Source organism: Ictalurus punctatus, chromosome 1 (genome assembly GCF_001660625.3).
Source record: "Ictalurus punctatus breed USDA103 chromosome 1, Coco_2.0, whole genome shotgun sequence".
Classification (NCBI taxonomy): Eukaryota; Metazoa; Chordata; class Actinopteri; order Siluriformes; family Ictaluridae; genus Ictalurus; species Ictalurus punctatus.
In genome coordinates, this window is record NC_030416.2 from 21,883,410 (window position 1) to 21,908,387 (window position 24,978).

The following is a 24,978-nucleotide window of genomic DNA, read 5'->3' on the forward strand; positions in this document are numbered from 1 at the left end:
GGTAGTGAAGAGAGGTGTGAAAATGTAAAAAAAAAATTGAGGGTTTTATAGTAGAGGTGCCCATTATCACTTCTGGAGGTCCGGCACATTTTGGTGATTTCCATGCTCAAAAACATCTCATTGTAATTGAACTCACCTGTTAAATACCAGGTTTAGTTAGTGTGTTAGAACAGGGAAATCACTAAATTGTACTCTACTCTGCCGTTCAGGACTGGGGTTAACAGGTCTGTTTTTTTTGTTGTTTTTTTTTCTTTTTTCTTTTTTTTCCTTTGCAGCTGAAGTTGTTGCATCTACTGTATACTCACCATCCACTTTATTAGGAACATTTGTACACCTGCACTTTAATGCAGTTATCTAGTCAACCAATCATGTGGCAGCAGCACAATTCAAAACGTCATGCAGATACAGGTCACAAGCTTCAGTTAATGGCGATCAAAAGATCAGAATGGCGAAAAAAATGTGATCTCAATGACTTTTACTGTAGTATGGTTTTTGGTGCCAGATGGGCTGATTTGAGTATTTTAGGATCTGCTGATCTCCTGAGATTTTCAACTGTGGGCACAGGTTCAGCCAAACTGGACAGTTGCTTTTCTTCTCAACACGGTTGAGAAGAATGTTTATTTGAGTTACTGTCAGCTCAGACCAGTCTGGTCATTCTCCTCTGATCTCACTCATTAACAAGGTGTTTCAGCCTGCAGAACACACAGGTGTTTTTTTGTTTTGTTTTTCACACCATTTTGTGTAAACTCTAGAGACTGCTGTGTGTAAAAATCCCAGAAGATCAGCAGTTTCTGAAATTCTGAACATTAACTGAAGCTCTTGAAATGTATATGCATGATTTTTTGCATTGCACTGCTGCCACATGATTGGCTAATTAGACAACTACTTGAATGTGCATGTGTACTGGTATTACTAATAAAGTGGATGTCACCTGAAAATGGTGGTCCACTTGAGAATGGTCATCTGGGGTAGTCTCTCCAAGTGAATTATAATGTGTGTGTGGGTGTGTGTGTTATATTTGTGAAAGCTATCCACTCCAGGGAGTGAGCATTGAAAAAATGTGACTGGTTCAACCTGTCATGGGGATACTGCATAGCGCTTGCATTAAGGATATCACAACAAAACACATGTCTATGGACAGCCTACATAGCTACAAATCTGAGAAATTTGCATTGTTCTCGGATGCTCCTTCATGAGTACATGCCAGGCAGCCAACAATAACTGCTGTTCAACCAGTGAATGCTGGGATGTGGACTGAATTAACGTCCATTTTGGGGGGAACCCAAACCCTTGGTGGACACTCAGTTATTCTGGCCAAGTGTAAAAATGACTTTAGAGTTTCAAACCAGTGGAAGGAATGAAAATAACCTGTGAAAGAGAAAGAAAAACATTTACAGTGGATTCATTTTTGCTTTTACATTAAGCTGTAATTTAATCTTATTTGGAAATGGCATTTATGTGTGACATCCACAGTGGTGCCTGGCTGCACATGAATATTGGTACCGTTAAAGCTGCTGTCATGTTTGCTCAACTGTTGAAAGCATAATTTAGTTTCAGTATAGGCACATCATTGATAGTGAAATTAAGCTTTCCATACTCTATGCATTCTTGCCCGTTCGTATTCTGCAGTCTGCTGAAATTGAGTGGAGGATATAATTGACTGCAGGACTGAAGAGTGCGATTGGGAACAATGCAGTGAGCACACAAGGCTTTGATTTGTTTGGCATGCCGTGAATGTACAAACACACATGCACACACACGCACGGCCATGCGCGCACACACACACACACACACACACACACACACACACACACACACAAACAATGGGGTCTCATATAAGGTTACTCAATGCCCAGATTAGCTGCAACACGAAAATGGGCTCAAGAGGTCTTGAGCTGAAACAGAAACAGTTTGGGTAGTTTTTGATAATAATAGCATAGTGCATGCTAAAGGCAGGTTGACAATACATTCAGAATGCCAATAAGTGCCTACTTAAATTCATAACCCAATAAGATTTACCTCAAATAATGCAAATGCTAGTGAAGCGATGAATTTCTAGTTTGGTAATGGTATTCACTGTATTTAAGCATCAGGTGATTCGATACTAGAATTAAATTTTTAAAGCCAAAAATCTATACATTAAAAGTCAGTTTATTTCACATTTACACTATACAGCATGAGAAAAGTACTCAGAGTCCTCCATCAAACTCGAAATGATTATTTTTTTCACCCAGAGTGGCGATGCTTCACCCTTAGTCTTCCTGCGCTTCCTGTGGTCAGTGCCCCTGGATGCTCCTTCTAGAGATATTGACTCATCTGTCTTTATAAACTAAATGAGCCCTGACATTTATTACATTGGAAATTGTAATCACTTTTTTCAGCTCCTCTCAGTCTGCTCAAAATGGCCTCCTGTACCGTATCTACACAGGAACATTATTAGCTTGTGTCCAGCCTCACTGTGTCATCTCATAGGAATAGTGTGAAATGTTCACTGATGGCACCCAAAGACAGCCTATTAGTTTGTTTCATTGTATGGCTTGGAATATGAACGTTCAGCTGAGATGGTCTGTCTCCTCCAAGCGGCTTGTTAACAATTTTTACTGCCAGCTTTTCGGATGCTCCTGAGACCCTGGAGCGAATCCTACCCCTAAAACAAGGGAAAAAATTGAAGTGATGACATGAGTGTCTTGTTTCTGGCTGGTTTCCTATCTCTCCCTGGTGGGAAGCTCACAGCAGTGACAGAAGGGAGGAAAGAAATATTCTTTTCACAGATTTACCTCCTGCTGTGGCTGCTGGGTCACTGAAGACCTCAGACCAAACAGAAAATGCTGCATCTTTGCTCCACAGCACAACATTACTCTGTTACAATGTGATTGCTCAGCATTACACTGAATGATGACAGAAACTCAGTGTTCTTTTTCATCATATAAATTACATTTTCACAGGATAATGATATATTACTATAATTGGGTGTTTTCATATGGATCTTCTCAGTCTGTCTTTTTCATTCTTTATGTGAAAGCAAAACCGTGGTTAGTTGTGCCTTAGTTTTAACTTTTATCCTTTAGTGATTACAATTCTGTATCGCAAAGACACTACTTACAATCTCACACAGTGATAGCTAGATCTTCAATTACATCCTACATTGCACCATCTGATCAGAAACTCACCAAGCTTCCCCATGTAGCAACATTACCTAGAGTAATAAGGCAGTAACTCACTCATTTGGAGTTCCAGCTGCCCCGGGGCTATCAGTATGTTGCTTGAGGCCCTTGGCTACCCCTACTGTGTTCTGTCCCATTTCAGAGTGATGCCAAGGAGTAGGTGCCTACAGCGCAATCTGGCAGGATGACAAAGCCTCTAAACTAGGTTAAGGAAAGTGGATTGACACAGTTGTGCACCTTGAGACCCTCAGTGAACACTGCGCACACGCTGAGTTTGCGTTTTCAAGCAAAAAAATGAGCCAGGAGTACCTGATGTGTATGCTTTTAATTAACAGTCAATAGCCCAATTAAAACAATCAACACGATTTGCTTGTATTTAGTCATTTTTTGTTGTATTTTTTTTTATTTTTTTAAAATCATGTATTAGCTCTGTTTTTCTCAAGGCACACAAAAGAAGGAAGCAAATGTAATGAAGTCAATACAAAGCAATTCAAATGAACCTCTGGGAAAATGCAGGGCGTTCAAACCTAACTGATGGAAACAGAATGACTGAGACCTGTAATTCATTATTTTTAAAAAATGAAGAAAATAAAATTGTACCTTCCGGCAGAAACCTTAGAACGGTAGTGCATTCATGCTGTCCTCTGCAACTGCTTCTCTCTCAAGACTATAGCCACTGTCTCATCTTCACTAAAAGAACAAAGGAATACAATCCATTATGTGGAATATTGTTTAACAGAATGTATTGACTGTGTTAATATTAGAGCAAGACAAATGTGTTCATTGATGGTGTGCAGCATACCTTTGGCTTTTTTTATTCAGGAACAGTGCAGGGACCGTGGTCTATAAGACAGTGTCTCTCATTCTATGTCTCCTTATCTACTGCTGTGTGGGCTAAAGGCGAGTCTAAAAAAGTAACTGATCCTGTCGCTGCAGCCAAATGAGGGCAGCATTAACCTGGCAGAAGCTGTGCATAAGCAGTGCCATTCTAAAAATAAATGGCTGGTCAGAGTGACCCGGTATTAGCAATAACTGGCCAAATTGGACACCATAAGAAGGGGGTTGAATTTTTGTTACTGCATAGTCCCTGATACAATAAAATACAGGGACACTTCATTCTCACTGTGACATAAAGGCAGGAAATAGTGAGCACGAGAAAGACTAAAGAGACAGCCTGTCATTACAATAAGTTGCACATTTGGTAGCAGGAAAGCAGTTCTGGCTACAGCAGTACCCCCTAAAGGTAATGCACAAGCTACCAGACGATGCTTATTGATAGATTCTCTATAGATTTGTGGTAATTTGAGATAACAGTAGTAGCTCAAAGACATTGCGCAAACTGGAAATTCTATCTCTTGACCTTTTTTCTCTTTATTTCTCTTTCTCAGAACCCATGCGAGCACTGCGTGACCTGAGGGCTTCAGAGATTCAAGCTCGGCAGCTCATCCTGCAGTGGGAACCTCTGGCCTTTAACCTCACACGCTGCCACACCTATTCTGTCTCGCTGTGCTACCGCTACGCCATAGCAGGGGGCACCAGCGGTGCTGGGCACAACACCACCATCAGAGAGTGCCTAGCAGTGGAGCGCAACACCTCACGCTTCACCCTTCGAGACCTGCCACCCTACCACAGCATCCATGTGCGCCTTGCCCTTGCCAACACTGAAGGCAAGAAGGAGGGGAAAGAGGTCATGTTCCAGACAGAGGAGGACAGTGAGTAATGCTGCTCTTGTTAGTAGTAGAATGGATATGCTAGGCATTAGATTAATTACAGATGCATACTGTAATGTAGAACGCACTTCCAAGTTTCCAGTGGTTCTGGCTAGCTTATTTTCAGCAGAAGATTTGGGCTGGCAGTCTGATTTGTCTTCATTCATGTCTGGATGTGTGTCTAGAGAAAAGTCTGAGTAAAAAACAATTCTCTTTGAACCAGTCAAAAATCAGTGAAATATTAATTGTTCTTGCGAGCCTCAGAGGGGAGGTGGAAGGGAGAAACTTTGTGCTTATTCATGCATTATGACTGGGCACAGTAGTACTCAGAGTCCAGGACAAAGGACAATCAATTTTCCCATTAGGGAAAAAACAAAGGAAAAAAAACAAAACAAACACACACATTTAGTGTTTATTTGTGTGTATGTGTTGCATTGTATTTGTATGAGTGTGTATGTGAAAGTGAGGTACAGGATTCAGTTACTGTATTAACACTCAAAAAGGCCTCAATCAGTGGTTCTTCTTTATATCCTTTCTCGTCAAAAGTGATGGATTCAGTTCATATGAGCGAGAGGGTCAGTTTTTTTCTTCCACCTCCCCAGTATTCTTTTTCTCTCTGTTTCTCTCTCTCAAGTCTTGAGCCATAAATAATCTCAAGAGAGAGAGAGAGAGAGAGAGAGAGAGAGAGAGAGCATTCAATTTGCTCAGTGTTAATGAGTTCATGCTAATACTGATAGACTAAATAGAGAGCCTTGTTATCAGCTGTAAATGTTGCATTGTGTGTTAGTCAAGCTTTTTGTTGCCATTTGTGGCAGCTCTATATACATAAGTGGCACATTGCCTCATGTCTCTGAATCATAATTGCTTCCATTCACTGTAAACCAGCCTTGACCAGTGTCAGTTTTTTCTTTTTCTGGATAGCTTGTTTATCTGAAGTTACAGACACATTGTCATTGTCATTTCTTTTATGCTGATAGAAATTGTGTATATGTACTAATTTTCTGATGATGTCTGGTAGTCACTAGTAATCTATGAGAGTTATAATTAGAGGATCTACACCACACAGGATTAAAAGTCTCTCCTTTCTGTTGAGGGCTGATATTCTTCATTGATTTACATTTTGTTTTCCTGCTTTCTGGTTGACCACTGCTCTTCTTATAAAGCTCAATGCCTTTTATTGCTACTACTGTGTGACAAATCAATATCATGGCAATTAACCATCAGCCAATAAATAAGTTTTGGCCCTGACCTGCTAGACTAGGGGTATTCAACTAAAATTACAGAATGCCAACAATAGTTAGCTTTTAATGCTTAACCATAAACGATTATTATGGCTGTAAATAAGACAATTTTAAGTGATTATTTTTGTTTTGTTATGGTGCTTCATGTTACCATTTTGACACATGGAGAATAAATACATACTTTTTTAGTCCAGTTATCTGTAAAAATTCTGTTCTCATCATTTCATCATTGTTTATTGTTGTTGTCTTTGAAAAGGTCATGTTATCAGTTCACTAATCAGACCAGAGAGGGCAAATCAAATTAAAAATATATGAACGTCTGTGAAAACTCTCCTTTCTGACCTAATGCCTCTAGTCTCTGGTTTATTGAGCTGTTTTCATCCAAATAATTGATATAAATGCATGTGATTGGTTAAGACGCAACAGAGAATTTGCTACAGAAGCCGCATTCATGTTTAGAAAACTAGAGTTGCTGAACTACAGCCAGCGATTTTTCACATGCTTATGTGCTTGACTAAGTATTTTTCAAGTACTTGATTCAGTCTGCTGAAACAGTTTGCTGGGTCCACATCTGGAACGCAGTCTGCCAGGTGAAGACCCCTTGGTTATAGTCAGCCCAGATGGACTCAAATGAACAATGTAAGTGTGTAGGAGTTTGCTGTTTTAATAATAGCCTGATACTAATCTCTCTCTCTCTCTCTCTCTTTCTCTCTCTCTCTCTCTCTCTCTCTCACTAATCTTCCATAGTTCCTGGAGGAATCGCCCCAGAGTCTCTAACCTTCACCCCGTTGGATGACATGGTCTTTCTAAAGTGGGAGGAGCCAGTGGAGCCTAATGGTATCATTACTCAGTATGAGGTATCGGCTTTATGTATCTTCACATATTCTTATTATCCAGTGGCATGAACCTTTACTATAAGCGTCAGATACAGAGGCTGACAATAATGACACACTCGTTGTTGTACAGTACAGTCTGTTGTAACTTTAAATGAGTGGCACTCATTTTTGAACTTTTTCTTTAGCTATGTGATTAACTGGCTACTAGACAGTGCTCTCAGAATCAAGTTGAAAAGTTGATCACTCAGATGATTCCCAAATTTCAATATGAAATTTCTTTTTCTTAATACAAGTTTTAAGTATCGAACAGTACTTGGGGCCTCACTTATCAACCGTGCATACTCATAGTTTTGTTCGTAAAACCATGTTTACGCACGTTTTTATACATTGAACGGGATCAATTTTGCTTTGCTTATGTGTCAGTATCATATTATGCTCACTCCTCACCATGCATATGCAAGAACCCAAAGAAAAGTGTTATAGCAAGTAAACTTTTTTAGTTTAACTTTTTTAAACATATCCAGCAGTCTACAAAATGTATATTCATGATTTAAACCTTTTCACACTTTTATATGCAGAAAACACTTGCCACTGGTTATGCAGCTTTACACACAGACTTTTAAATTGAAGTGTTGAAACTCACCCCTAAAGCAGCGTATCATATTTTTCAGAATTTCATTGGCTATACGATGCGCCAGTCATCAACACAATCAGTTGCAATAGGCTCAAGCTTTTCACAAAGGAATGAGAGAAGGCACTTCCATTCATCATGGACTGTCATTGGCTATTGAAGGCTATGGACAGGACATGGACGCTCCTGTTGGTTCAAATGAGGTGTCAATTGAAAGGTCAGAGTCCAGAGGCCGTTTGGAACTCAAGAGATAAGGAATATTCACAAGTGAACAGAAGTTATAACTGAAAATATGTGAAAGATTAGGCACATCTGCCGGTAATTTGAAATGATGCAGTAACAGTCTGTGGGTATTTACTGATATAATAATGTTTTGGACTAAATATTTTTATATGATTGGATTTTGGACCTTTGCCAATATAACAAGACTGTTTTCGTCGGGATGTTGTCAATCTTAGCTTTCCAAAGATATATTGCATGAGTGGCTACATAAATACAGAGGCTGTGTACATAACATAGTTTTGCACTAAACAACGCGACGGCCTGACAGTGGGCCGTTGGAATTTTTAACTGATACAACCGCTCAAAATGGGATTTATTTTAAAAAAGCATTTTACTTAATGTTGTTTTCTTAACAATAAATTTACATAAGTTATAAATAATAATTTATTTATTATTTAATAATAATTTACAAAAGTAACAATTTTATTGACATAAGAACTGTAATCAAATTATATAAATTTTAAATTTAAAGGGTCATGAAACCTCCCTCTTTCTGCTCAAGTCTTCCTTACAATAAAGACGGATAGTGACAAAGGTTTCAGATGAGGCAGAGGACTTCTCGCCTCCTGAAACCCCAGGGCTAAATGGAGACACAATAGATAGCAATAGATACTCTTCCCTTCAACACGGTCTCTCGTTGTATAGTTTTGCACGTGATGGCCCACGGAGCTTTAATATTATATATATGATGTTATATTATATATTGTATGTACAGTTTTTATAATATTTTATTATATTGTTTTCCTTGACCTGGATTCAGCACGGATGGGAGAAGTGTCGGAATGGTAGCAGCTTATAGGCTTGAGATTTTCAAGAATAAAAGGGGGAATGCTCTTCCCTTCAATGCGGACTCCGGTTGCATAGTTTTGCACGCGACGGCCTGCGGAACTTTAAGCGGTTTAATTAGCTCAAAAGGCAAGTAAAACTGTCATGGTTAAAAATTAGACAAATACCTTATTTGAAGGGATGGAAAAGTCCTCGGGACTGAGTACCGCATCATTGTGTAGACGCAAACTGCTTTCATGGGCAAGTACGAAGTCCACCTTTCTCCAATTCTCATAGCTCTCCCAAATAAGCACACTTGAACTCTACTACATCTGTAGGAAATCACCACGTGCTGTCATGAATAATTAAGAGGATAGGATCATCTCATAGGATAAGAACATGTAGGCTCATGAATAATTATGAGACACTGACATGTCACCGAAGTACTATAGTACATTGCCATGTCACTGCCTGTGACGTGAGACAGGACGAGATTTTATACCAGGAAGACGAAAATAGCGGAAAAAAACTCAAAATTAACCAGTTTTCTCCTACAATTAAAATTAACGAATACTAAGATTGCCTTTTATGATGTGCGACATGAACACCTCTGTTAAAATCTCAGAAAATGTAGTTTAGTGTTCCATAATGCGTGACATTACTGTGATATCAGAAAAAGTAATTAGAATACAGTAACACATTTTTTTGTTACTTTGTAATATGTTATACCAAATTCTGCAGGTGACACACGGAATGTAAAGTAAAATCGTATAAAAGGAATGTTTAAAGATTGATTGGGATTCTGCCTTGTTTGAAGTTTTAGCCCCTGCAGCTGTGGGGAGGGAATTAATTTTTCCTGGAAAATCTGTGATGAGAGTGAGGAGTAGATCATCAGTTGATTTGTTTGCCCAGTGCAGTTTTAGTTGATCTCTGTTCTAGGGCTTTTAGCTACAGGTACATTTCAAAGAGAAATTGGAGACTGTACAGGCATTTCCAAACCAACTACGAGTTGAATAATCACATCATACCTTCATTCATATCGCTTACACAGCAATACATTACATTTCCAAGACCATGGAACAGACAGCAAAAATGACAAATTGAAAAATGAAAGTTCCTAAATGTAATTGGAAATAGAATGCACACCTGCACACATAGAATACACATAGACAGACTTTAATTCATTGACAGTGAAGTTCATCTCATTAGATCTTTTGGCATGTTCCATGTTGTCTGAAACAAGCAGCACCATGAGCAGGCTAATGTGCTTTTTAAAGGGAAATTATTTACCATATATGGCGGTTTGAGGGTGTTTCTTTATGCAAATGAGTGGCCGTGCATGAGCACATCAATTTAGATTATGTGGGATTTATCAATGACCACTGCGTACAGCTGTGCGTATGCACATGTGATAAATAACAATTTTCTTCTGCGTATGGGCGGGTCTTTTGCACACATTTAGTACTTATTTTACACACATGTTGATAAGTGATGCTGATCCAACACCAACACATTAATAACTAAGCCAATTCTCTGCAAGCTTAGTCAAGCTACATAAAACCTCAGTGGGGTGAAGTTGGCATGCTTTAGGACAGTCAGTCTTTGTTCACATGCAAGATCTGTGATCCCTTCTCCTTACCTCTTCTCACCAGTTCTTACATTTGTGTAGATAAGGAAAGAGCACATCTGGAAAGTGTGTATATGGGTGTGTATTTCTGCCTGTTGGGGAAAGAGGTGTGGATGGTTGATTTTCCATGCTTGCTGCATGCCCCAAGCACAAATATAACATTCCCTGTGCTGTTACACTCACATTTAGATCCCTTATACCTAAACTCAGAATCTGCAGACTATCTGACTGACAATTGCTGCAGTTTGCTGCTCAATTCATCATTAAAGTAAGTTTAAAATGTGTCAGCAGCTAACAGTAACTACTCAAGGACAAAACCTTAGGCAGTAGGACAATTGGATAGTAAGAGATCTCATAGACTTTCATAGGATAGTCTTCCATTTTCTTCCACGGTTGTCCTGAGTGTGGTTGACAGAATGGTGAGCTATTTTAATAAATGACGTCTGCCACATGCTCCCATGTGAATTGGTATAGTTCTTGGTTAATAAATGGGCTATCTCTTGAAGTTGTTATGGTCTGTATGCTGATGTGGTCTGTTTCAAATCAGTGATTGCGGCCTGGCTGTGCAATCTGTCTGTGGTTTTAGAGTCTCAAGAGCAGCTCTTCTCTAATTGGTCCCTATTGTACCAACTAAGCTGAGTGTAAGCAACAGAATCTTCTCTATTCTAAAGGTGGTTCTCTATTTTCTAAGATTATTAAGGGGTTATGTAAGGAATAAAGCACAATGGCTCGTGCTGTTATAGGAAAACTAGGTGTGATGCAGCCCAGCGAAGCAGATTCATATCACAAAGGTCATTCTTTTCCTATAACAGCATGTCTCAATGTGTTTTTTATTCTTCTTATTTCACAGCAATTTGCCATCAATTGCAAATTTGATTTTAATTAAATAATCACATTATGCTTTTAATGTTGCGGGACATCCATGAGACAATAGTTTGTTCCTGTTTCTATTTACATTAAAGCAGCTATAAGCAGTTGTTTTTTTTTTCCTTGAAAAAAGTGCAGCTTGTCACTTTTCCAAGAAATTAAAAAGCCATCTCTCCTGTAGGCTTTCCCTTGGTGGAAAACCAATGCGGGGATGGAACATCTCAACCTTAGAGTATTGGAAAGTGCTGACACTGAAGACTTATTCCAAAAATGCCAAATTAATCTCCTCCTAGAAAACTTCACCATTACAATGATTACATGTTTTAAAAATGTGAAGTGTCTGCTATACACGTCCTTGTGAGGGAATTCCCCTTCACGTCTTATGCAGAAGCGCTCAATGCGCCAATGCAGCTCAGTTCACTCAGCATGTGCTTCCGCATCGTCATGACTGTTTTACCACCTGTGCCTTGCAAAGCCGTTTTGTTTAGTGTCTCATTTCTCCAATTCTCGATCTTGTTTTTGTTTCCTAGTACATGTTTTTGGATTGCCCTCGATATAGCTGTTCATCACTTGTCTGACCCCTGCCTGTTTATTGTTGCCGATTATGATTAACGTTTTAGATTGTCTGCCTTATCTCCTATGAAGTTTTTTTACTGCACTCGCATCCATCTCTCCTCACAGTTCATGATACTGTTACTACAGTATAGAAATGATAATGTGGATAAGCTAGCACATTAATATAACCCTTGCAGTAAGTGCTACTTTCAGAAAGTTTTATAGAACGTTTATAGAAAATTAATCAACATCTTATGACCAATTAGAATCAAGCATTCAACAGTGCTATGGTATAAATAAAATTAAACAAACAAATTTATGTGTTTATGATTTCCTGAGCTCAGAACTGTTTTTAGAAATTCAGCGACAGAGTCTGCCAGTTATGTAGCAGATGTTATAAAGTACAGGAGCAGCAGGAAAATATATCCCATATGATTATACTTTAACTTTTTGCAAATTTTAGTAGTCTCTAGTTGAACAGCCAGTTGTGGTCTCCTACAGCCAGCATCTGCCCCCCTGCTCTTCTGTTCCAGGATTTTTTTCTCCTCAATATGATTGTAGCAGCTGCATCAGTATCACCCCTCTTGCCTCCTCACAGCTATGTAGCTATCTCAATCTGTCCCCACAACTGCAACAGTGCTGCCTCAGCTCTCCGTCTGCCAGCTGCTAATTTCAGTGAAGTTAGTGTTTTTGGCCCAGATGAAGTTGACAGAAGTTTGCTAGTCACTTTTTCCTGTTGGATTTCACCTCTTCTGTCAGGTGTTTGTCTCTCCCTTCTAGTTTTCACCAATCATGTCACTTGGACTTACCTTGACTTGCTAACTGCACCCTCTCTATTCTCAAGTCCGCTAGGCTCAGCATCTCTCAATGTCGTCTTAAGGAGGTTATTAAGTGGGATTTGTGGCTTGACATATAAAGTGGAGGCTGGGGCAATTTTTTAGTGATTTTTTTTGGTGATTTTTCCTCTAGCAAGGAGAGGAAGTGCAAGAGAAAGAAAGACAGAGAAAGAGAGAGGGCAGAGCTTTATATTGCACTAGGAGAAATCCTCTCTTATTGCTCTCAGATTATGCCATCGACCACTTTTCTCAGAGCCCCATTGAGCGGAAGTGCAGGCTCTCAGAGATGGCAGGTCCTCCCACTGCTATCATCTATACCTTCTATATAGGAATGACAAAAAGGGGCTGCATGTGGAGACATTGAGCATCTTGAAATCCTCTACCCACACTTATCAGGCACTCATGGGTATCTAGTGGCTCTCCGTGTTAATCTTCACAAGCCCTTGGTCTCAATCAAAGAAGTGATGAATGGGAATAGCAATACTGATCATAACCAGTCTTACATTGTTCATACTACACCACTGCACTCCATGTTCTTTCAGGATTAATAATAATAATAATAATAATAATAATAATAATAATAATAATAATAGCTGTTAGAAGCAATTATCAGGGCTCAAACCGTTTATGGCCCTTAAAGACGTTAAAAGATATTACTTAATATTGTGCAATTCTATAAGCACCTAAATCAAAGAAAAACAAATATCATTTTAAGAAATATCGGCCCTCATTAAGCTTGTAGCTAATACCTGCTGAACATTGCCTGACCAATGGTGGCCATGTTTTTCAAGATTCACAGTTGTCCTCATACATGCTGATTGGACCTTGGACAAGGACAATTCTTGCAAGATTTATTTATCAAGTCTATTGGACCAATGGTTCCACATTTGCTCCCAATTTCATATTTTGTTACGTTATAGTGCCACCAACTGGTCACAATCAATATTTTTTTAGAATTGACCTTAGATTGAACCCATACATAAGTATCCCAAGCATGGTGAAAATATCTCAATCTGTTCAAGAGTTGTAGCCATTTATGCGAAAATGGCCACGCCTACTTCCTGTGTTTTCGCATACCGTAGCTACCTCAAGTGGAAATTTAAAAGAAATTTTGATAACTTTTGATAGTGAGACTCCATAGATTCGTTTGGCACTGGTTTGGTCCCAATCGGACGAAAAACCTAGCACTAGTTCGCAAAAGTAGGTTTTACAAAAAATCCAAGATATCAGAAAAATTTTTATAGACGGAAAAGAAATTGGAGATATATGTTTTGTTCGTCTGGTCCCAAGGATTACATAGATACTGTATAAGACACTTGAGACACTGTGACAAATGGTTCAAAAGTTATGGCCATTTTTATAAACATGCTCACTATAGCGCCATTATCTGGCCGATCGGGCCGAAACATTGTGACGCTGTAGTACTCTGGGGTACTACCTCCCCTCAAAATTTCAGCTCTTTAGAACTTATGGTTTGGTCTGCACGATCAGTTTTAAAAATAAAAAAATAATAAAAATCCTTACAATTACGATAGGGTTTCAGCCCTTCGGGCTTGAACCCCTAATGATAATAATAATAATAATAATAATAATAATAATAATAATAATAATAATAATAACAACAACAACAACTATATTTGTATTGCAACCTCAAAAGTGTACTAAAAACCTGCATCTAAAATAACATAATATAGGCTAAAGTAGGAATAATTTTTTTTTTTAGATTATACAATATTAATACTTGAAATAAGGAGATTATGAATCAGAAAATAGCAATTTGTTATTAAATATGATGTTTGTTTAAATAACTGGGGCCCAGCCGGCATTTCAATTCATCCCAAAGGAGTTGAGTGCGGTTGAGGTCAGGGCTCTGTGCAGGCCTCTTGATTTCTTCCACTCCAGCTTTGGCACTTCATTGGGCTTGCTTTGTGTACAGGGGCACTGTCTTGCTGGAACAGGTTTGTGCTGTGCCCCTTAGTTCCAGCGAAGGGAAACTGTAATGCTTCAGCATACAAAGACATTCTGTACAATCGTGTGCTTCCAACTTTGTGTCAACAGCTGGGTTCACATATGGGTGTGATGGTCAGGTGTGTACAGACTTTGGGAATTTGTGTGCAGTGGCAAGAAAAAGTATGTGAACCTTTTGGAATTTCATGATTTTCTGCATAAATTTGTCATAAAATGTGATCTGATCTTCATCTAAGTCAAGGGTATTGACAAATATGATGTGCCTAAACTAAAAATACAAAATAAATTCAGGCGCTTCCTGTAGCTGTGGATCAGACCTGCACATCATTCAGGAGGAATTTTAGCCCATTCTACCTGGCAGAACCACTTTAGCTTGGTCATATTCTTTGGACGTCTCATGTGTATGGCTCTCTTCAAGTCATTCCATGGCATCTCTATTGGGTTGAGGTCTGGGCTCTGACTTGGCCTCTCCAAAAGGTGTATTTTGTTTTTCTGAAGCCATTTCAGAATAGCAACAGTCCCAAAGTGTCTCCATTTGTAAAATGTTTGCCAAACTGTTTGTAAAGTCTTTGAAATCACTTTGTAACCCTTGCCAGCTTTATGTAAATCAACAATTCTTGCTCGTAGATCCTTTGAAAGCTCTTTTTGGCAAGGCATGGCTCATATAAGCGTGTGCTTCTTGTGCAGCGCAAACTCCAAATTTTTGAGGGGTTTTTATCAGTCAAAGTAGCTGTAGTCCACACCTCCAAACTCATTTTCTTAACGAAACTCCAGGTGTGCTAAAACCTGACTCCAATTAGCTTTTTTCAGGTCATTAACTCAAAGGTTCACATACTTTTTATGTTTTTTTGGTTGTTCTCAATAAAGACATGAAAGATCAGAATTTTTTGTGTTATTATTTTAGACACATTATATTTATCAATATCCTTGACTTAGATGACTTAGATGACTTAGAAGATCAGATCACATTTTATGACAAATTTATGCAGAAAACCATGAAATTCCAAAAAGTTCACATACTTTTTCTTGCCACTGTATTTAATAAGTTAAAATATGAAAACTTTAGATTTTACCACATATACGATTATAGAATATACAAGTAGTTACTACACATGACAAACAAGTACAAAAACAGTTTTGTGCAAATTTTAGCTATAACATTCTGCACCAGCTACAGTCTATCATTTAGCTTTCACCAACAGAAAAAGCATTACAGTAATCATGTCTGCCAATGATAAATGCAAGGGTCAGTGTCTCAGTACCACAAAGTGTCAAGTTGATAAAAGGCAGCCTTTGTGACATTATTAAGAAAATGATCAGCCTTCTACACAGATATAGATCAAAACCAACACTACCAATACCTTTGAGTTAGTAGTTTCTGGCCAAAATTTCGGTTTATGCAAATTGACATTACTCGATCAAGTCTATAATCCTGGTGAATTATAAACCGAGCACATTATTGCACCAGAGTTGTGAAGGACTATAGAGATTTTAGAGACTGTAGACATCTATAACAGTGTGTCATATCAATTCAATTTTATTTTATTTGTATAGCGCTTTTAACAATGGACATTGTCTCAAAGCAGCTGTACAGAAACATATAAACACAGGATACAGATTTTAAGTGTGTGAATTTATCCCTAATGAGCAAGACGGGGACAAGGAAAAACTCCTTAAGATGATATGAGGAAGAAACCTTGAGAGGAACCAGACTCAAAAGGGAACCCATCCTCATCTGGGTAACAACGGATAGTGTGAAAGTAAAGGGAAATTCATTCTGGTTTTTATATGAAGTCTGTTCCCTTTCAAAGTGAACTTCACGTTGCGTTTAGCATAACACTGTCCTCGCGCGCGACTGGCATCTGAAGCTTGTGTAAAATCATGCCTATTTATAGGCCTGCCGTGATCAGGTGACGTGGCAATTAAGCCATCTGGGCCGGCCACTGCTCTATCTCTTGCTCTGTCTTCCGGGCCCGGATCACCGCTGGATTTTGGAGCTCGTGTCGCGACTCCTCCTTTCACTATGCAAAGCCAAAAAAAAATAAATAAAAATAAAAATTTATAATAATTCCTCTCTGAGTCCGAGGAGCCAGAAGGGTGTGCTAAAAACTGAGCAGCATATAAAGAGCTGCTTAAGGCTGGATGAGCTTTTTTCTCCCCAGTGAAAGTAAATCCCCTCACACTGCAGAAAATTCCCAATTTTTTCCAGAAGTTACTGACAAAATATCAGGCTTCTCTGGGAAAACCATGCATAAGCCGTATTTATAACTGCACAATGTTGGATTAGTCGGCCATTGTGGAGAATGAACGGCATGGCTATTTAGCTACACTGAAGGTGGAGGAGATGCTTGCGAGATACCTTTCTCCATCGACGGCAGGTAATTAGGGGGGCTAGCTTTGCCATCCAAGCCATGTAAGGCCACCGTGACATTGGTGGGCAAGGCCTATGCAGTAGTGGGTCTTGCTTGTGGGTCACTGCAGACAATGACAGGTAGTGTTGCAGGCCTACCAAGCAGACCTGCTGAGTGAGCTCGACATACGGCGGCATTCAGCCAGTTCCTTCCCTGTTGTGTCGAATTCACCAATTCGGCCAGCGCTAGTGCGAGGGAGACACAGAAGGCGAGTACGGCAGCCTGCCAACCCACACAGATAGCCAGGGGAACCGGGTGGCCACAGTCACGGCCTGCTACTAGGCCTGATCTGAGAATTGTCATAAAGGCCAAGCAGACAAAGAGGAGCGGTCCTGAGGGGATGTAGAGGGACGTATCAGGGGAGATGAGGTTGTTTGGGCACTTAGCCCCCAGTGCTACTGTAGTGCCTCCCCTAGCCAAGGCTGTCCCAAGTTTTCAGTGTTCTCTGGTCAGCAAGCTGTCACAGGGCAACGAAAATCTGATGCTTTCCCTCCAATAGAATGTGGAATAGTTAACATCACTAAAAGACCGTCTGGCAGCATGGAAACTACTGCCAAATGTGTCTCCATGGGTTCTGTCTACCGTAGAAAAGGGTTACTGGGTCCAGTTCAGAGCTCGACCCCCCAGTTCAGAGGTGTTCTCACCACAGTAGTCAGCACAGAGCAGAGCCCAACGTTAGCACAGGAAGTAAGATCCCTCTTGGACAAAGGGGCCATAGAACATTTACCCCATTCCCTGAGGGAGGGAGGTTTTACAGCTGTTATTTTATGGTCCGCAAAAAATAGAAGAGTATGCGGCCAATTTTAGATCTGCATCATCTGAACTGTACTCTTCGGACATACAGGTTCAAGATGCTGGCACCCAAACTTATCGTTCTACATATTCAGTTTGAGGACTGGTTTGTGACGATAGATCTAAAAGATCTATCAAGATCGGGTTCTTCTCTTCGAGCTAGCTTTATCCCCTCACACCTTCACAAAGTGCATGGATGTCATTCTGGCTCCATTGTGACTCCAGGGCATCCGTGTACTAAACTACCTGGATGACTGGTTAATTCTAGCACAGTCCAGGGAACTGGCGGGTCAACAACGAGATGTTGTTCTTTCCCACATGAACAGGTTGTGGCTCAGGTTGAACCTCAGAAAAGTATGCTTTCTCCAGTGTAGTGGACAACTTTTCTAGGGGTTATACGGATTCTACTACGATGAGGGCGTTTCTATCTCCAACATGTGTAGGGGTCAATTCTTCTCTGAGCAGAGGGAAAGTTTTGTCAGTGAGTGCAATGTACATTCTGGGCAACTGGAATGTGGGGGAAGAAATCCTGTTGAGGCAGGCACTGAGGCACAGGGATTGGTGGCTCCATCCACAAGTGGTGGAGTCCATAGAAAGGAGGTTTGGCCAAACGGGAGTGATGCGTTTGCCTCTGAGGAGACAACACACTGCCCACTGTGGTTCGCCCTCACTCCTCCCACACAATTAGGCCTGGATGTCATGGTGCACATGTGGCCAAGGTCACATCTGTACGCTTTCCCCCCGATCGCACAAGTTCTAGCGAGAGTTTGCCGAGACAGTCTACATCTGCTGCTAGTAGCACTTTATTGGCCAGCTCGAATATGGTTCTCAGAGATAATATCCCTGCTAGATGGCACTCCTTGGGAGATTCCCATACACATGGATCTACTGTCTCAAGCCGGAGGGCTGATTTATCACCCTCAGCCAGAACTATGGAAACTGTGGGTCTGGCCCCTGAGGGGCACCAGCTCATAGATTTTGGTCTTACAACAGAGGTTGTAGAGACCATGTTGAACACTAGAGCACTATCCACACGGAACTTGTATGCGCTCAATTGGCGGCTTTTTGTCTTGTGGTGTGAGGAACGCCAGCTAGACCAGTGTTCTTATAAGGACATTTCTCAGTGTGGTGGGCTCATTCTACAATCAGGGTTTACGTGGCCACCATTTTGGCCAGCCACACCCCTGTTGATGGAGCCTCTGTGGGGCAACATCCTCTAACTAAGGTTCATGCATGGTGTCAGGCGTCTGAGACCCATCTGCAGGCCGTGCATACCTTCCTGGGACCTTTCTGTGGTCCTGGAAGGTCTGTCAGGGGCCCCATTTGAGCCCTTAGAGTCAGCCTCTGAGAAGCTTCTGACTCTAAAGGTAGCTCTTCTGCCTGCACTGACATCTCTCGAATAGGAGATCTATAAGCTTTCTCTGTTACCCCTTCCTGCCTTGACTTTACCCCTGCATTAGCCAAGGCCATCCTGTATCCTAGGCCAGATTATATTCCTAAGGTGCCTACATCTGCTGCCCTGCCTGTGGTGTTGTAGGCTTTCTGTCCTCCTCCGTTCCTCACACTGGAACAAGAGAGAATGCACCTGCTATGTCCAGTAAGGGCTCTCTGTACTTACGTCCACCGCTCCGGCCAGTGTAAGTCACGTAAGTCGGAGCAGCTGCTGGTCTGCTTTGGCGGCGACAGTAGAGGTGATGCTGTGTCAAAGCAGCACATCTCTAATTGGATAGTGGAAGCAATTTCTATCGCTTATGAAGCGCGTGGTCTTGCTATGTCTCTGGATAAGGGCTCATTCCACTAGGGGGGGTTGCCTCCTCAAAGGCTTCGTCCAACGGGTTATCCTTACAGGATGTGTGTGCTGCTGCAGGGTTGTCTACGCAACACATATTCATTCGATATTACAGCCTGGGTATTCATTCCACCCCTGGCTCAAGTGTCTTGCAGTGACCCTTGCGCTTGGGTCTTTTTGAATAGGCCGTACCCTCGGTATGACGGGGTGGGTATTCTCGTTCCCATAGTGTTATGCTAAATGCAACATGGAGTTCCCTTTGAAAGGGAACGTCTGGGTTACGCATGTAACCCTGTTCCCTGAGAAGGGAACGAGACATTGCGTAGCTTTGTCATATCAGGGCAGGCCTGTGAATTGCGTCTCCACGTCAGATAATAGAGGTTGATGGTGCGGTGCTATATATGTATCACACGATGCGCTTAATTGACACGTCACCTGATCATGGCAGGTCTATAAATAGGCATGATTTTAGACAAGCTTCATTTGCCGGTCGTGCATGAGGGCGCTCCCATAGTGTTATGCTAAATGCATTGTCTTGTTCCCTTCTCAGGGAACAGGGTTACATGCATAACCCAGACGTTTTGTTGAACTAACCCACTGTTCACTAAAAGAGACTTGAGTGCAAAATCGTATGTGGAAATTGCAGTCCTAAGGCCATAGCAGCAACCATAGTTCCAGCACCATAGTGCAACTGTTCATGTGAAATTGAGGTACAAAACTATTTCCATGGTAGTTCAAGCAGCACCATCCTCAGCAATCTCCAGGCTGCACTGCTTGGGGTCATCCTCAGTATCAGAATGTAGCCTCCAGTTGATGAGAGCTCCAAACAGACGTAGGGCATCAGGATGTATCAAGCAGCTCCAGAGAGCAGAAAGGGTCAGGATCACTGGCATGTCAATAATATCATAAGCTCGACAGAAGGAGAGAGGGTCATCTGCTTAACTATGGTAGTTAACTTCATGGTTTGTAGTCAGGAGGATCACTGTCTGTAAAGTATATGTTCTAAATACTTAGTTAAGTAAACATCCATCCATTTTCCGTTCCGCTTATCCTTACTGGGTTGCGGGGAACCTGGAGCCTATCCCAGGGAGCATGGGGCACGTGATGGGGGACACCCTGGACGAGGTGCCAGTCCATCGCAGGCCACATTAGGTAACCAATAAAGTATTATTTATGTTTGAAACCAGAACATAAGCATAGCATAGAAAGTTCAGCTAAAGGTAATGTAGGTAATACTGAAATAAACATTCATAAAATTTGGAAGTGGAATGATGCATGGTAAGCAGTAGTGCTTGATGTAGACTGTAAGCTACTGAAATGCTGTATGTTGCCTTTTGCATTAATTATATTGCATTTGTATAGAACTTATAACAATAAACATTGTCACAAAGAAGCAATTCCAAAAAAGTTGGGATGCTGTGTAAAATGTAAATAAAAACAGAATGCAGTAATTTGCAAATCCCATAAACCTATGTTATTCACAACAGAACATAGAAAGCATATCAAATGTTTAAACTTAGTAAATGTACCATTTTAAGAACAAAATAAGGTAATTTAGAATTTTATGGCCGCAACACATCTAAAAAAAAGTTGTGATCGGGGCAACAAAAGTCTGGAAAAGTAAGAGTTACTAAAAAGAAACAGCTGGTGGTTAATTGGTAAAAAGAGTATCTTAGAGAGGCAGAGTCTTTCAGAAGTAAAGATGGACAGAGTTTCACCAAACTGTGAAAAACTGCGTCTACAATTTGTGGAACAATTTCAAAATAATGTTCCTCAATGTAAAATTGCGAAGACTGAATATCTCATCATCTACAGTACATAATATAATGAAGACATTCCAAGAATCTGGAGAAATCTCTGTGCACAAGGGACAAGGGTGAAAATCGATATTGCATGCCCGTGATCTTCGGGCCCTCAGGCAGCACTGCATTAAAAACAGGCATGATTCTGTAATGGAAATAATTGTATGCGCTCAGAAACACCTCCAGAACTCATTTTCTGTGAACACAGTTCACCGTGCCATTTACAAATGCTGGTTAAAACTATCATGTAAAGAAGAAGCCATATGTGAACATGATGCAGAAACACCGGCATCTTCTCTTGCCCAAAGCACATTTAAAATGGACTGAGGCAAAGTGGAAGACTGTTCTGTGGTCAGACGAATCAAAATTTTTAATTCTTTTTAGAAACCATGGATGCCACATCCTCTAAACTAAAGAGGAGTGGGACCATCCAGCTTTTTATCAGAGCTCAGTTCAAAAGACTGCATCTCTGATGGTATGGGGGTGCATTAGTGCCTATGGAATGGGTAGCTGGTACATCTAGAAAGGCACCATCAATGCTGAAAGGTATATACAGGTTTTAGTGCAACATATGTTTTCCATCCAGATTCCATCGCATCTTTACTTCTGAGAGACTCAGCCTCACTAAGATACTCTTTTTATACCCAATCATGTTACTGACCTGTTTCCAATTAACCTAATTACTTGCAAAATGTTCCTCCAGCTGTTTCCTTTTAGTAACACTTATTTTCCAGCCTTTTGTTGCCCCGTCCCAACTTTTTTGAGACGTGTTGGGTGATGAAATGAAAAATTACCTTATTTTTTCCTTAAATGGTACATTTCCTAAGTTTAAACATTTGGTATGTTTTCTGTGTTATATTGTGAATAACATATGGGTTTATGAGATTTGTGAATCATGGCATTCTGTTTTTATTTACATTTTACACAGCATCCCAACTTTTTTTGGAATTGGGGTTGTTTAATCCAGATGTACATTTAGATCCCTAATGACAGTGGCAAACAAAAATTCCCTGAACCAGTCATCTTCTAGGTGACACTGGATAGCGGGATTATAAATTATTGCTCCTTCACAACTGTAAACTATGAAGTCAAACAGTATTAAGTGTGTTGAAATGATGTTTAGTTTGAGCATACTGTGACTACGAGTCCAGGAATAACAGTTCCTAGGTACAAATCTACAGTATCCAGATTATCCAAACATAATATGTTCTACAAGTGAGTAATAAGCAAGACCCCAAAATGCTAATCATAGCATGGCTTGGCTCCTTTCATAAGCATGGTCCAGAGTTAACCAGAGATCACATCTGTCAGTGTTGCTAATAATGAGATAAATCATGTAACAGTAAAGAGATGCAGGGGAAGAGCTGACACGTATACAAATAGCTCTCAATACCTGTTTGAGTACTGATCAGTGATTGCACAGAGTACATAGTATACATCATTGAAGTGTCTTCAATGTTTGTCATTTCAGATTAGCTACCAAAGCATTGAGTCATCTGACCCTGGAATCAATGTGCCAGGTCCACGGCGCACTGTATCCAAGCTGAGGAATGAAACATACCACATGTTCTCCAACTTACATCCAGGCACCACTTACCTCATCTCAGTACGGGCACGAACTGCCAAAGGTTTTGGCCAGACAGCCCTCACCGAGATCACCACCAACATCTCAGGTATGAAATAAACAAGTGTGTGTGTGTATGTGTGGGGGGGGGGCATGTAATAAGTCAGCTCTATAAGAGCTGCATTATAATTCATGAGCTGTGTTTGATAGAAATTCAGTGCATGTAGATAATTGTGTGTGTTCATACACAAGTGAGTATATGCAATGTCACAGTGGCATTGATGTATGTATGCATGTCAACTTAGCAAAGTCTCTTCAGCTGCTCCAAAGTGAAAAGCAGCTTCAGCAACATTTTCTCTGTACTCAAAAGCACTGACACCCTTGTCATCTCTTCAACACCTAGGAGCCTTACACACTAACACACTGAACAGTACCATATGCTCCAAACAACTGGGCATGACTAAAGTCCCACCACTGTTTCTTATATTTTACTCATAACAGTATGCCTCACTTCTGTTTGTAGAAAGCATGATAAAATACCATATGGGAATGTTTAGAGTGTGTTTTGAAGTATATTACAGTGAGGATTTTCAGATAGTTTAATTATGGATTTACAGAGACCAGAACTATGGCGTTTGGTATAAAGAGATGGAAAAAGGGGACAAATGCTGAATATGCTTCAGCTTTCAGAAAGCTACCTAACAGAGTTTAGACAGACTAAAGGTTCTATTTTTGTGCACATGCAAATGTAATTTAGTGATACATTATATAGATAAAAGTAAGTCGACACCTGACAATCACAACCTTATGTGCTTGTTGAACATCCCTCTACATGGACATTAATATGGAGTTGGCTTGCCTTCACTGTTATAATATCCTCCACTCTTCTGGGAAGGCTTTCCACTAGATTTTGGAGTGTGGGTGTGGGGATTTGCTCATTCAGCCATAAGAGCATAAGTGTAGTCAGGCACTGATGTTGGGTGAGGAGGCCTGGCACATAGTCTGCATTCCAGTTCATCCCAAAGGTGTTCGGTGGGGTTGAGGACAGGGCTCTGTGCAGACCACTTGAGTTCTCTCACACCACCATCAGCAAGCCATGTCGTATGGACCTCACTTTGTGCACAGGGACAATGTCATGAAGGAACAGGTGTGGACACAGGACCATTAGTTCCAGTGAAGGGAATCAATGCCAACAGTTTGAGGAAGGCAGTGCTACAACACAGAGACATTCTAGACAATTGTTTGCTTCAAAGTTTGTGGCAACAGTTTGGTTAAGACCCACAAATGGGTGTGATGGTGAGGTCTCCACATACTTTTGGCCAAATAGTGTATAATCCCAACATGTTGCTGCTTTGAGTTCTGGCCTGGTTTGTACAACCTTGTTTTATTTGTCACCGTATTTCAACATACAGTGGCAAGAAAAAGTATGTGAACCTTTTGGAATTTCATGGTTTTCTGAATAAATTTGTCATAACATGTGATCTGATCTTCGTCTAAGTCAATGGTATTGACAAATATAATGTGTCTAAAATAATAACACAAAAAAAATTCTGATCTTTCATGTCTTTATTGAGAACAAAAAAAAAAAAAACCTCATAGTGCTTGTGGAAAAAGTATGTGAACCCTTGAGATAATCACCTGAAAAAAGCTAATTGGAGTCAGGTTTTAGCACACCTGGAGTCTCGTTAAGAAAATGAGTTTGGAGGTGTGGACTACAGCTACTTTGACTGATAAAAACCCTTCAAACTTTTGGAGTTTGCTCTGCCCACGAAGCACATGCTTATATGAGCCAGGCCATGCCAAGAAGAGTGTTCAGTGGAGCCACGATCAAGAATTGTTGATTTACATAAAGCTGGCAAGGGTTACAAAGTGATTTTAAAGACTTTAGAAATTCACCAGTCTACAGTTAGGCAAACATTCTACAAATGGAGACACTTTGGGACTGTTGTTACTCTACCAAGAAGTGGGCGCCCAGTTAAAATGACACCAAGAGCACAACGAAGAAACAACCCCAAATGACAGCCGAAGATTTGAAGGCATCATTGGAACTGGCTAACATCTCTGTTCATGAGTCTATAATACGTAAATACGTCTAAATACGTAAAACATTGAAGAAGCAGGGTATCTACGAGAGGACAC

The 24,978-nt window shown here is 40.5% G+C and overlaps 1 protein-coding gene across 11 annotated transcripts in view; it reads left to right on the plus strand.

The window, feature by feature from the left end:
• The window catches only part of ptprub (protein tyrosine phosphatase receptor type Ub), a 254,294-nt gene that overhangs the window by 168,677 nt on the left and 60,639 nt on the right, over window positions 1-24,978 (plus strand). For all 11 annotated transcript variants that reach the window (XM_017475677.3, XM_017475705.3, XM_017475713.3 and 8 more), the window contains exons 8-10: window positions 4,553-4,876; window positions 6,862-6,971; window positions 22,747-22,948. In XM_017475677.3, the coding sequence (XP_017331166.1) occupies window positions 4,553-4,876; window positions 6,862-6,971; window positions 22,747-22,948 (636 nt within the window). The remainder of the gene's footprint in view (window positions 1-4,552; window positions 4,877-6,861; window positions 6,972-22,746; window positions 22,949-24,978) is intronic.